This window comes from Delphinapterus leucas, chromosome 7 (assembly GCF_059928025.1).
Source record: "Delphinapterus leucas isolate spDelLeu-1000000601 "Yukka" chromosome 7, BTC_Dleu_Yukka2, whole genome shotgun sequence".
NCBI classification, from domain to species: domain Eukaryota; kingdom Metazoa; phylum Chordata; class Mammalia; order Artiodactyla; family Monodontidae; genus Delphinapterus; species Delphinapterus leucas.
Window position 1 is genome coordinate 35,125,842 of NC_143135.1, and position 15,461 is coordinate 35,141,302.

Genomic DNA, 15,461 nt, shown 5'->3' on the forward strand with positions numbered 1-15,461 from the left:
ACTTTCGTTTTTCAGTTCTAAAAAAGGTAAATACCCTTTGCATATATTCTGAACTGAGATGGGTATGTTAAGTATAGCTGGCGCCATTCTATAAAAGTAGCAGTTGTTAAGCACTTTAAATATCTTGCAAATAATTGCTTCCCCAAACAGATCATAATCCAGCAGAGAGCCTAGAGATTGACTGTGACATCTTTCAATAACGTTGCCTAAAGAAAGTCTCCTGGTCCATTGAGAATTGTTAGTTAGGAAAGAAAGCCAGTCTTATCTTGATTTTTCACCAGAAAGTCAATGTTCAGTAGCCCGTTTTAAAATAAAATTGACTGATATATATATGGCTCTGCTAATCTCATGCATCATTTTGGATGTGACAATTACAGATAACAAACATCTATGTGACTTACCAAAGTGCAACCTCAAAATGCACTCTAAAGAATCAGCAGTTGTCTAAGTGCCAGATTTCCACTCCCTCTGAGATACAAGCTGGTTTAACGTGCTTCCCTTAAGCCCCTAAGGATGCAGTTACGTCTACTGGGCTGCAAACTTTAAAAGGTAAGCAGTGACTTTGGTAAGTGATGGAAAGAGCTTAAAGTGCATCCAAGAGACTCTTTTTTTGCCTAGGAAAAATGCACTTGTAGGAAAAGAATATGAAAAGACTACATCAAGGTCTGCCTTGTTAAATCAAAATAACACAACCAATATATTGCACCTAGCACCACACAAGCTCCCTTCTTGTGACTGTCTTCTTAATGCACTATTGCTGGTTTCAAGACTGCAATACAGCTTCTGTGTCTGTCCGCCTTTCTTTACCAAGCTGATGAACATAATGTCTCTTGAAAGCTTAGACTAGACAATCAGTTTCATTTTCAAGTTTCAGCCACATTTTTCAAAGGAAGCATTATTGAAAGTGTAAGCATAATAATAGTCTCTGGGCCTAGAGACATCCTTCTCTTAGAATTAAATCAGTTGTGCCCTTTCTGCTCCCGCCCTTAAGGACTATAACAGATACATTGAGATCTAAATTCAGTACCAGTGCTTGTTGGTAAGTATTTGCATGACAGTGAGCTTACAAATAAGTTTGACGTTATTTTAGTTCTTCTCAACACTGCAGTATTGACACTCCAGTACTCCTGTAAACATTGCTACCAATATACTTTTATTAACAATAATATTAGTGCATCCAAAATCGGGGAGCCTTTCTGGGCAATGAGGAGAGTCTTTATCATGTATCTTTTCCAGCCCTCAGGAAGGAATGGTAGTGAAATGATTGCTTTAAGTTTCTCTGTTTCTGTACCCAAGTAATAGCTTTCTCCTTTATAAAGAGGAGTGTCTATCTGGCAAGTCTGGTGAGGATTGGGTCATGCGTGCCCGAGACCGTGGCTCCAGCACAATACAAACCATCTCTTCTCTCAGACCTTCTGAATTAGTTCAAGCTGTCTGATACTCCTTGTCCAACTCCCTCTATAAATGATCCAGTTACTAGTGGAAAACTCAACTATAAAATGTATGCCTTGAAACAGACACATATTTGGGTACTTGGGTCACAAGGCTGAGGCTGAAGCCAACTCATGTACTGCCTTCCCCTTGCCCTTCATCATTGTTCCACCAATCATACTATCTTCCACTTTTAGAGCATTTGATAGCTTAAAACACAACAATATATATAGTCCTTTAATAATTCTTTGCAATAACACTGCTGGATAAACACTGAAGGTAACATTAACCCAATTGTACTATGTAAAAATACAGAAGTGACAGCTCACCAGTAAGGAAATCAGGTCTAAACCCCAAATTCTCCAATTCCTTTGTCCAATCTTCACCTCTACTGCAATGCTTCCCCACATAACACTGAAGAAACGCAGGACTCTCCTGATCTTATTAAGGTTAACACAATGGACCATGAGAACTACTTTAAGAAAATTATTTTCCCTAATTCATAACTTTCAAGGGAAGGTGTATTTTCAGAGTCCATGGACACCAGGAACATTATTTGAACTCGTATTTTTCACAGTTGGGACTTTCAAATTCCACAAAGGTGAAGCCATCACCTATCACAGTGGCGAGAGAGGGTGTGACAAACAAAACTCACTGACCTGGTGCAATCAATATCATTGTATGAGATAATGTCATTTTGAAAAATAATGCATTAAAATCAATTCCCTGTGTTGTTCTTCAGATTTACAGCATTACCATGCAGGTATCAGCAGTGGCTTGATAACCCGTGGAACTATATTAATGTTTATGTTTTTTTGTTTTGCTTTGGAAATATCTTCAAGTCTTCTTTTAAAAGTTGAGCACTAGTTTATTTGTCTCATGGAACTTTTCAAAAAACACACAAATATTACATATATAAATCCCCACTGTAGGAGATGCAAACAATATTGAATTTATAGCAATAAGTGGATGTTCCTGTTCACACACACACACACCCATTGGTAATAAGGTGAACAATGTGCATGGTTCCCATCTCCCTGTATTTACATAAATATATGTAGAGAAATGCAAGTCAAAACAACAATGAGGTATCACCGCACACAGGTCAGAATGGCCATCATGAAAAAATTCTACAAACAATAAATGCTGGAGAGGGTGTGGAGAAAAGGGAACCCTCTTGCACTGTTGGTGGGAATGTAAATTGATATAGCCACTATGGAGAACAGTATGGAGGTTCCTTAGAAAACTAAAAATAGAACTACCCTATGACCCAGCAATCCCACTACTGGGCATACACCCTGAGAAAACCATAATTCAAAAAGAGTCATGTACCACAATATTCATTGCAGCTCTATTTACAATAACCAGGACATGGAAACAACCTAAGTGTCCATCGACAGGTGAATGGATAAAGAAGATGTGGCACATATATGCAATGGCATATTATTCAGCCATAAAAATAAATGAAACTGAGTTATTTGTAGTGAGGTGGATGAACCGAGAGTCTGTCATACAGAGTGAAGTAAGTCAGAAAGAGAAAAACAAATACCATATGCTAACACATACATATGGAATCTAAAAAAAAAAAAGTGGTACTGATGAACCTAGTGGCAGGGCAGGAATAAAGACGCAGTCATAGAGCATGGACTTAAGGACACGGGAAGGGGGAAGGGTAAGCTGGGAGGAAGTGAGAGAGTAGCACTGACATATATACACTATCAAATATAAAATAGCTAGTGGGAAGCAGCCACATAGCACAGGGAGATCAGCTCGGTGCTTTGTGACCACCTAGAGGGGTGGGATAGGGAGGATGGGAGGGAGATGCAAGAGGGAGGGGATATGGGGAGGTATGTATACGTATAGCTCATTCACTTCATTATACAGCAGAAACTAACACAACAATGTAAAGCAATTATACTCCAATAAAGATGCTTAGAAATAATAATAAACTAGCCAGGTGATTATACTATATGTATACCATATGTATTGTCTTGCAACTTGGTTTTATTTATTTTTCTTTCTTTTTTTCTCAAAAATATGCCTTTCAGTGTGGGTGTGTATATGAGTGTGCACGTGTCTGTAGATACACTCAGAAGTTCAAAGCACTGCATTGTAGTCCATTAAATTATACTCCAAATAAATTAAATCATTCCATTACTGACAGATACTTGGGCTGTTTCTGGTTTTTGGTAAATACAAATAATGAGGCAAAAACATCCCTGTATGTCCATATGCTTAGAACACATTTCAAGAGGTAAAATCTATGGACTCAAGAGAATCCCTCTATGACCCTTCAGATTTACTTTAAAAGTAGATTGATTTTGTCAAGTTGCCATTAAAAAGTCTCACCAATTTAACTCTCAGTCATGCATGAGGCTGTTTACCCCAACTTCCCCAACACAGAATAAAATCAATCTTCTAAGATTCCCCTCTTAGAAGTCATTGTTCATTATTTTTCACCATCAGCATGTCATCTCTTCAGAAGAATACTGATAATGCACTGTGTGTCCTTGGGTAAGTTACTTAACCTTTCTGTGTCTCAGCTTTGTGAACTCTAAAATGGGGATAATAATAATGCCTAACTCAAAGGGTTATTTCCTGAGTTTTTTGTACACTTTGCCTCTTTTTCAATGTGACTGTGTCTCTTTCCTCTTTGGTTGATTCAGTTAGTTAATGATTGTCTACAGTGTGCCAGCTACCATTCTAGTTGCTGGGGACAGAGTAGGGAGATGCAACCCTGTGGTCACTCTCACATAGCTTACATCCCCATGGGGAGGCAGACAATACAGAAACAAACACATAAATGCATAATGTTACGATAGGCTGTGTTAGTAAAGAAAAAATAAAGGAGGGTATGGGGCCGAAAAGTACTAGGGGTCTATTTCAGAAACAGTGGTCAAAGAAAGTCTCTAATGATGGGGGCAGACCTGAGCAGAGACCTGAAGGAAATGAGCATGGAGGCTCAGGGGAGCACAAGTGCAAAGCCCTGAGACAGGAATGTGGTTGGCCTGTGTGAGGAATAGCGAGGAATAGCGCACTGGTACCGAGGGAGAATGGGGGAGAACACAGAGATGCAGCTGTGAGGAGCCAGGGACCAGATTCTGAATGTTCTCGTTAGCCAGAAGGAGGAATGGGAATTTTATTCTAAATGCAGACAGAAGCCAGGGCACTGGCCTCTGAACTGCTCCAAACACAGAGAGCGGCTGACACTTTAAGCTTCCTACACTGAACAGATACCTGGAATGTGGCCATGAGCAGTGCCCACATGCCCTCTGAGCAGGGCTCTCAGCAACCAGTGCATCCATCACAAACACAAGCCAACAGGCAAAGCTGAAGAGAGCCATCTAGATACGGAACCATGCCCCTGAACCACACTCATACCTTCTTCCTTCAACCCAAGAGGTAGACTCAGAGCACCTTCTGCTCTGATGCACAGTGCCCTTGCCAATTGACAGTCCAGGGACAGGAATGCTGGCCATGCTCAGCCACCAGAATGGCACAATGGATCTGCCACAGGAGCGCCAAGAGCTCGGGCAGGGCTGCAGCTCTCAGGGCTTGCCCCTACACGGCCAGCCTACCTCTACAGATGGTCCCGTTGCCCACGTAGCCCGGTTTGCAGGTGCAGCTGTATCCCTGGACGGTGTTGGTGCAGATGGCATTCTCATCACAGTTGTGCTGCCCGCTGCCACATTCGTCATGCTCTGTTTGCAGGGTGAGAAAGAGAGACACTTTTTCATAAGTTGGAATCACTGGTGTTGGAAAAGTTAGCTGGAACTCACCAAGTAAGAACGACAGTGACTACCGTGCATTGGGACCTTACTCTATGCCTGGCAGTGTCCATGCCTGATGTGGTTGAAATCTCAACAACTCTAAAAGATGGATGTTATTATCCTCACTTGGCAGGTAAACAGACTGAGTGTCAGAGAAGTCAAGCGACTTATGCAAGTGACAATGACTGCTAAGTGCTTCTCTAAGGTCACAATGATTGCTAAGTGCTTCTCTAAGGCCACTGCTTCTTCCATGTCTGCAAAGGTTTCTGCAGAGGTTCCAAGGTAGTGGTTCTCAATAGGGGCAGGGGCACAGTGTGTGCAATGCTGCATCTCCTCCTCCTAGGAAACATCTGACAGTGTCTGAGGATGTTTTTGGGTGTCATGCTTTGAGAAAAGAGATGCTACTGGAATCTAGCGGTGGAGGGCAGGGATGCTGCTAAGCCTCTTACAATGCACAGGACAGCCCACGACTACGAAGAATTAACCAGTCTGATATGTCAACAGCCCCAAGGTTGGGAATTGGGCATGGAGGCTCCGATTGCCTGGGTCCAGCTCGTGAGGTAAACCACCTGTCACACCCTATCAGTGTTCTTCTCCAACAGAACAAAGAGGGTAAAACTAAAGAGGAAGGTCCAGCTAATACAGCCTGGCAGAGGCGCATTAACCCACAAGTATTTTCACAAGGTTCAGAATTTAACCACTGGGCTGATGCCTAACGTGTAGTAATATGGTTACATATATTCAAATAGCCACGGCATCCTTAATCCACAAGACATAGGGGGAAATACATCTAACACTATGAAATGGACTGAAAGATTCCAAGTTAGAAATCAAGATTTCACAGATAACTAGATTCTCCCCTCATCATCAGGACGTTTTAATACTCAACTAAATGACTCCTCTGTAAATAAATAATGTGAGAAAGTTTATGCCCTTTATTCCCTTTAACATCTGCTAGTATAACTTCTTAGAAATCTTAAGAAAAATCAAGTAGGGTTATTTAAGTCAGAACAGGTTATAAAACAAGAGTTGAAATTCCAGCTATAAATCTCAAAGAAATCAACACTAATTGAACAAAACTAAAAATTCAATATAGTTTGTTAAGCAAACTGTTAGATCAATGTACCAATAAACTGAAATGTCATCTATCTTCATTAACTTTTTAAAATAAATTTATTTATTTATTTTAATTTTGGCTGCATTGGGTCTTCGTTGCTGCGCGTGGGTTTTCTCTAGTTGTGGCAAGCGGGGGCTGCTCTTCATTGTGGTGCACGGGCTTCTCATTGTGGTGGCTTCTCTTGTTGCGGAGCACAGGCTCTAGGCACGCAGGCTTCAGTAGTTGTGGCTTGCGGGCTCTGGAGGGAAGGCTCAGTAGTTGTGGCACACGGGCTTAGCTGCTCTGCAGCATGTGGGATCTTCCCGGACCAGGGCTCGAACCCATGTCCCCTGCATTGGCAGGCAGATTCTTAACCACTGAGCCACCAGGGAAGTCCCTTCATTAATTTTTATTTTAAATTTCCTAACAGGGACCAGTAATGAGAAGGGTTAAATTCTACAAAGTAGAGCTGTTTCAGTCACCCACATGCAATAATGTCAAGTATACAAATGCACATGGCTCTTAATTTAACACCTTGGGTTTTTCAAAGAAAATGTTTCTTTAGGCCTTAAAACCAACGCAAACTCTAAGACAGAAATGCGAACAGGTTAGCAAGCAGTGTGAAGGGAGAAGATTCATGAAGACACACTTCTAGTCTGTGCTCAGATCATCATCTCCAGGATAGTCCAGAAATAGTATAACCCTATGAATGTCCAATGACATTTACAGACCTAGCAAGCACCTAATATGTACAGGTGCAATACCAGATGATATTAGGGACACAAAGAAGTCTAAGAATATAGGTTTAGACCCCAAGAGTTTTCAATCTCCTTATTTAAATCCATTTAAGTAGTAATTATTAGAGTCTGTATTGGGAATACAAATGAGTAGATATGGTCTCTGCTCATATGAACATTTTAATAGAGGCCACCAGACAGCAATATGTAACCAACCAGAACACATGGGAGAAGTGATAAGAGTTATAAGTAGGTGACCTCATATTTTATCATATAAACAGAACATATTTTAGAGTGAAAGGGGGCTCTGCTAATAATTACACTGGAATAACAGGCATAACTCAGAATGACCTAGGCAAACTGGCATGTGTGCTCATACTTGATAAGAGAAATAAAGATTAACTGGAATAAAAGTTCATTGGAGGGAAGAAATGACTTCTAATAGGGAGAAAAGTCTTCTTGAAAGACATAGTATCTGAACTAGTCTTTTTAAAATGGTCATGGTTTTCTCAGCCAGAAATGCGCATGAAGGGCACTCCAGGCAACAGGAACAGTATGGAGAAAGGTGTGGTTCTATGCAACATTCCAGAAGTCCGGTCCATCGTTGCCCATGTGGTGTCCCCCACCTCACCGCCCCTGCCACCAGCTTTATAAAGTTATAACTGACAAAATTGAAAGATACTTAAAATGTACAAAGTGATAATTTGATATACATATACATTATGAAAGGATTCCCCCATCAGGTTAATTAACAAATCTATCCTACCTTGTATTATCTCCCAATATTCTTGATGCAAAGCCCCTTCTCTAATGAGGTGGCCCCATCACTGTCTTGCAAGTGCATGAGCTGACTCCTACCTCTCTAGTTTGTCATGATGTTTCCCTGACTCAAAATACTCTCCCAGTAGAGTTGAATATCTGTGCCCCTGCCTGGCTTCAAAGACCACTTCATATGAACACTTTTCACCGTGCAGGCATCCACTCCTGCTCTCTGTTAACACATGAACTTTAACCCTCTTGGAACTTTTAATAAATTTAAAATTTCATCTCTTTGGAGGCAATCAAATCACAATATATGGTGATGAGGTTTGTGAATTTTATCATGAATGCCTTATTAAGTAGTTAACTTTGAGGAAAGGAATTGTAGCCCATTTTCTACAACCCTGACTTTACTTTCTCGACTTCACATAGTAGTATTCAGCCTCGAGTGCCAAGCATTGAGATAAATATTGTACATATATGATGTCATTTAATTCTCCCAAGTCACGTGAAATATGTTTGCTCATTTTACAATGAAGGAAATGAGACAAAAACACATTATTAAATTTAAATATTAAATTATTAAATAACTTAACATCACGAAACTAATAAGTGGAGGAGTTTGGACTTGTAACTCCAGACACAGAATGATCACATCACTGAGTACTTGGAAGTAACCTGGACGTGGCTGAAGCTAAACCAAGTCACACAGAAGTGACCCCCCTAATGCCAAGAATAAAGGCTGTCTTTTTCTATACTGGTCCCAAATACCCACTGAAGATCCAGCCTGTCCCCAAATGACAAAGGTTCCAAAACTTTCACATCTTATTATCTTTAGTCACAACCGAGTTTTAAAAGTAACCAGTACCCTCAAAACTACGTTTGACAGAGATGGCCATAGAAGAAATGGTCTCCTTCTAAAAATCTCAAATCCCCTTCCAGCTGCTGGAGATGCTTCAGGTGTGAGAAAAGCTCTTGTGAGAGGTAGAAGGACATAGAGGCCAGAGACTCTAGAACCACACAGCCCGGGTTAGATGATCCTGGACGTGCCACTCACCAGCTATGTGCACTTGAGTGACACAGACAATCTGTGTCTTCTTAGTTTCCACATGTAAAATGTGGATAATAATACAACCTATGGGGGGCGGTGAATTGGGAGATTGGAATTGACATATATACACTATTGATACTATGTATAAAATAGATAACTAATGAGAACCTACAGTATAGCACAGGGAACTCTATACTCAGTGCTCTGTGGTGACCTAAATGGGAAGGAAATCCAGAGAAGAGGGGATATACGTATACATAGAGCTGATTCACTTTGCTGTACAGTAGAAACTAACACAACATTGTAAAGCAACTATATGCCAATAAAATTTTTTTAATGGTAAAAATAATAATAATAATATAACCTATCTCCTGGGGTTTTTATGAGGACTCAATTAGCTAATATAGATACAATACTTATTACAGCTAATTGCAACTAGTAAGTGCTCCATAAGTGTAAGCTATTTTACTATCATTGTTCTTATTACTACTACTCTTCCCACTACTACTACAATTATTTGTGAGCAGACTCAATTGTTGGATGGTGGTTAAAACTGGTTAAGAAAACTTTCTTTTTCCTTTACAGGCTGGTAGTTCAGGCAGAAAGGCTGTGAACAGATAGGCCTTTGAAGACACAAATTAGAATACCTCTTTGAAGATTCAAAGAAATATTTGCTTAGATTCAATTATAGTCCCTGGGAAACAAGACTATAGATTGGGAAGGTGAAGGATTTATGTTTAGGGTCGCTGATATATAACCAGAGTTTGATTATGGTAAATTTGGAGTATTAAACCTCTCAGGACAAAGAAATAACAATTTTGGCAACAAGCTCTCCACTAATGATAATTATTGTTATACTGGCTAATATTTATTGGTACTCATTAAGCACTGTCATTATCACACGGTTCATTTCTCCTTCCTCACAAGGGCTCTAATCCACCTCTGTAACATTGTAATCAATAGCCATTATCAATTAACACACTGTTTTCCTTAGAGAACTAATCAGGATCCAAACAAGCTACTGAAACGGTCACTTCAGCTGTGGCTGCAAATGTCCACATCTGGGGTCTGGCTGGCTACAGTTTCGCTTTGTTCCAAATAATCTACTTTGAATTTTACAAAAAATTGTTACAGTAACCTCACTGGGACAAGCCAAGCAGGTTTTATTAGTCATATTTATAGACGAAATTGCAGTTTGGAGCATGTAAGAGGCTTTTCCTATAAGTACATAGATAGTAAGGTGTACGTCTGTAACTCGAACTCCCATCTCCTCATTTCTTCTCCTGCACTTTTTCTAAACTCCCACTTTATTATGTGATTCAAAGGAGTATCTATAATGTTGGCCACAATGTAGGTAATTTCTTTTACCTTTAAAAAAATAATTACAGATTTACAGGAAGCTGTAGAAGTAGTACAAAATGTCCCTTAACTCCTTCACCCAGTTTCTCTCCACAGTGCAATCCTATATAGCGGTAGTGCCATATCCAAACCAGAAAACTGACAGTTGTGTGTCACTGTTAAGTAGTCTACTGACCTAATTCAGTTCACACCATGTTTTCAAACTGCGTTCATGTTGTGTGTACGTACATATGGCTGTAGTTCTAAGTAATATTAACTTATGTATAAATCTGTGTAACCACCACCACATTCATGTTATGACTTTGTGTTTGCACCTAGTCCACACTCCCCCCATCACCCCCAATCCCTGTCCCCTGTCAGCTACTAATCTGTTTTCCACTTCTATAGTTGTCATTTAGAGACTGTTATACAAGTGGAATTACACAGTAAGTAATCTTTGAGATTGACTTTTTTTCAATAAGCTCAATGCCCCTGAGTCACATCCAGACTGCTGTAGTTTCAATAGTTCATCCCTCTTTCCTGCTGTGTAGTATTCCATTGTAAAAATATATCACAGTTTATTCAACCATTCACACATTGAAGGGCATGTGGATTATTTCCTGTATTTTACTACTCTGAACAAAGTTGCTATGAACATCTGTGCACAGGTTTTTGTGTGAACATATATTTTCATTACCCTGGGTTAAATGTCCAAAAGTGTGATTATAGGGGCATCCGATAAGTGCTTGTTTTGGTTTGTAAGAAACTGTCAAACGATTTTCCAGAATGGTTGCACCATTTTACATTCCCACTAGCAATGCACGAGTGATCAAGTTTCTCTACATCATTGTCAGCATTTGGTATTTTCACTTGTTAAATTTTAGTCTTTCATGTGTGTGTGTTATGATACTGCACTGAGCTCTTAATTTGCATTTTGCTAGTAGCTAATGATGCTGAATGTCTTTCCACATGCTCATTTGCCATCTATTTTTCTTTGGTGAAATGTCTTTTGCTCATTTTACAATGGGATGTTTTTTTTACTGTTGAGTTTTGAGAATTCTTCATATACTCTAGATATAAGGCCTTTGTTGGATATGTGATTTGCAAATATTTCCTCACAGTCTCCAGCTTGTATTTTCATCCTCTTAGCAGCCTTTCACAATGCAAAATATATTACTTTTGATAAAATTCAATTTACCTATTTTTCATTTTATGGATAGTGCATTTAATGTCACATATAAGAACTCTTTCTCTAACCCTAGGTCTTAAAGATTTTCTCATATTTTTCCTAATACTTGTGTAGTTTTAACTCTTAGATAAGTTCATGACCCATTTTGACTTAACTTTTGTATACGGTAAGAAGGTTAGGTTTTTGCCTATGCGTGTCATTTGTTGAAAAGGCTACTTTTCCTCCATTGAATTGCTTTTGTACTTTTTGTCAAAAACCAATTGGAAGCTTCCACAGGGAGAGACCAGCTGAGGGAGCACCGCTGTTGCTCAGATGATGATGTCTGCTTAGCACAGAGGAGAGTCTGGAACCGAGAGCATCGGTAGAGAGGTTAATACCAGACACCTCTGCGAGACCCGGTGGGCAGCCCTGGGATCGGTAACCAGGAGTCGCAGCTCCTGGAAGCCTGCCTGGATCTGGCGAGTGGAGGCCTAGGAGTGAAGCTGCAGCAACAGTAGTTCCAGTGACAGCAGCGAATGTCAGCACAGCTCCCTGTTGCTTGGCTCCCCCCTGAGGACAAGTTTATAACCATCAGGATATTCCTGAAATAATATAACAAATATGATACCAAGACAAGAATAACAATAACTGTTGTAATCAAAAGTAAACACAGTGGGCGACCTTCAAGATGGCTGAGAAATAAGACATGGAGATCACCGTCTTCCCCACAAATACATCAAAGATATGTCTACATGTGGAACAACTACTACAGAACACCTACTGAACGCTGGCAGAAGACCTCAGACCTCCCCAAAGGCAAGAAACTCCCTACATAACTGGCTGCATGGCTGACAGGGTCTTAGTGCTCTGGTCTAGTGTCCGGCCTAGAGTTCGGAGAGCTGAGTTCAGGACATTGGACCACCAGAGACCTCCCGGTCCCACGTAATATCGATTGGCGACAGCTCTCCCAGAGATCTCCGTCTCAACGCTAAGACCCAGCTCCACTCAACGACCAGCAAGTTCCAGTGCTGGACACCCCATGCCAAACAACTAGCAAGATGGAACACAACCCCACCCATTAGCAGAGAGGCTGCCTAAAATCATACTAAGTTCACAGACACCCCAAGACACACCACCGGATGCAGCCCTGCCCACCAGAAAGACAAGATCCATCCTCATCCACCCGAACACAGGCACTAGTCCCCTCCACCAGGAAGCCTACACAACCCACTGAACCAACCTCACCCACTGGGGCAGACACCAAAAACAACAGGAACTATGAACCTGCAGCCTGCGAAAAGGAGACCCCAAACACAGTAAGTTAAGCAAAATGAGAAGACAGAGAAATACGTAGCAGGTGAAGGAGCAAGGTAAATCCATCTTGTTTAATGTGTCATTTAAAGATTGTGTTTCCTTATTTACTTGCATTTTGGTTGATCTGTCCATTGGTGAAAGTGGGCTGTTAAATTCCCCTACTATTATTGTGTTACCCCTTTAATCCAGATTTAATTAACTCTGGGTTAAATCCAGAAAGCTGGAGTAGCAATTCTCAAATCAGACAAAATAGACTTTAAAATAAAGACTATTACAAGAGACAAAGAAGGACTCTACATAATGATCAAGGGATCAATCCAAGAAGATATAACAATTGTAAAAATGTATGCACCCAACATAGGAGCACCTCAATACATAAGGCAAATGCTAACAGCCATAAAAGGGGTAATATAAAGTCTTTTAAAGATGCTACCAGAACACTACTAGAGCTAATCAATGAATTTGGTAAAGTAGCAGGATACAAAACTAATACACAGAAATCCCTTGTGTTCCTATAGACTAATGATGAAAAATCGGAAAGAGAAATTAAGGCAACACTCCCATTTACCAATGCAACAAAAAGAATAAAATACCTAGTAATAAACCTACCTAAGAAGACAAAAGACCTGTATGCAGAAAATTTAAGACACTAATGAAAGAAATTAAAGATGATACAAACAGATGGAAAGATATACCATGTTCTTGGATTGGAAGAATCAACATTGTGAAAATGACTATACTAACCAAAGCAATCTACAGATTCAATGCAATCCCTATCAAACAACCAACGGCATTTTTCACAGAACTAGAACAAAAAATTTCACATTTTGTATGGAAATACAAAAGACCCCGAATAGCCAAAGCAATCTTGAGAATGAAAAACGGAGCTGGGGTAATCAGGCTCCCTGACTTCAGACTATACTACAAAGCTACAGTAATCAAGACAGTATGGTACTGGCACAAAAACATAAATATAGACCAATGGAACAGGAGAGAAAGCCCAGAGATGAACCCAAACACATACGGTCACCTTATCTTTGATAAAGGAGGCAAGAATATACAATGGAGAGAAGACAGCCTCTTCAATAAATGGTGCTGGGAAAACTGGACAGCTACATGTAAGAGAATGAAATTAGAACACTCCCTAGCACCATACACAAAAATAAATGCAAAATGGATTAAAGACCCAAATGTAAGGCCAGACACTATCAAACTCTTAGAGGAAAACATAGGCAGAACACTCTATGACATAAATCACAGCAAGATCCTTTTTTACACACCTCCTAGAGAAATGGAAATTAAAAAAATAAACAAATGGGACTTAATGAAACTTAAAAGCTTCTGCACAGCAAAGGAAACCATAAACAAGACAAAAAGACAACCCTCAGAATGGGAGAAAATATTTGCAAACGAACCAACTGACAAAGGATTAATCTCCAAAATATACAAAGCAGCTCATGCAGCTTAATATTAAAAAAAACAAACAACCCAATCCAAAAATGGGCAGAAGATCTAAACAGACATTTCTCTAAAGAATATATCAGATAGCCAACAAACACATGAAAGGAAGCTCAACATCACTAATCATTATAGAAATGCAAATCAAAACGACAATGAGGTATCATCTCACACCAGTCAGAGTGGCCATTGTCAAAAAATCTAGAAACAATAAATGCTGGAGAGGGTGTGGAGAAAAGGGAACCCTCTTGCACTGTTGGTGGGAATTTAAATTGATACGGTCACTATGGAGAACAGTATGGAGTTTCCTTAAAAAACTAAAAATAGAACTACCATATGACCCAGCAATCCCACTACTGGGCATATACTCTGAGAAAAGCAAAATTCAAAAAGAGTCATGTACCACAATGTTCGCTGCAGCTCTATTTACAATAGCCAGGATATGGAAGCAACCTAAGTGTCCATCGACAGATGAATGGATAAAGAAGATGTGGCACATATATACAATGGAATACTACTCAGCCATAAAATGAAACGAAATTGAGTTATTTGTAGTGAGGTGGACGGACCTAGAGTCTGTCATGCAGAGTGAAGTAAGTCAGAAAGAGAAAAACAAATACCGTATGCTAACACATATATATGGAATCTAAAAAAAAAAAAAAAAATGGTTCTGAAGAACCTAGGGGCAGGACAGCAATAAAGACGCAGACACAGAGAATGGACTTGAGGACATGGGGAGGGGGAAGGGTAAGCTGGGACGAAGTGAGAGAGTGGCATGGACATATATACACTACCAAATGTAAAATAGATAGCTAGTGGGAAGCAGCTGCATAGCACAGGGAGATCAGCTCGGTGCTTTGTGACCACCTAGAGGGGTGGGATAGGGAGGGTGGGAGGGAGACGCAAGAGGGAGGTGATATGGTCATATACGTATAAGTATACCTGATTCACTTTGTTATACAGCAGAAACTAACACAACAATGTAAAGCAATTATACTCCAATAAAGATGTTAAAAAAAAAAAGGAAACACAGTAAGTAAAATAAAGTAGCACTGTGATCATCCTTTTTGTTTGTAAAGTGACATATTCTTAAAGGAACCTAACTGCTACAAGTAGAGGTGATCTTTTTTTTATTATAATAAATATCTGACTTACAAAAAAAAAAAACAATTGGTTGTATTTGTGTTCTCTGTTTCTGGGTTCTCTACTGTGTTCCACTGATCTGTGTATATATTCCTCTGCCAATTCCATACTGCCTTGATTATTCTAAGTTACAGAAAGCCTCTATATCAGATAGAGTGACTCCCTCCACTTTGTTCTTTTCCAATATTGTTTTAGT

General features: G+C 39.8%; 1 protein-coding gene across 2 annotated transcripts in view; it reads right to left on the reverse strand.

The window, feature by feature from the left end:
* Nucleotides 1-15,461, reverse strand: part of NELL1 (neural EGFL like 1) — an 853,841-nt gene that overhangs the window by 333,892 nt on the left and 504,488 nt on the right. For both annotated transcript variants that reach the window (XM_022583758.2, XM_022583757.2), the window contains exon 14: nucleotides 5,010-5,132. In XM_022583758.2, the coding sequence (XP_022439466.1) occupies nucleotides 5,010-5,132 (123 nt within the window). The remainder of the gene's footprint in view (nucleotides 1-5,009; nucleotides 5,133-15,461) is intronic.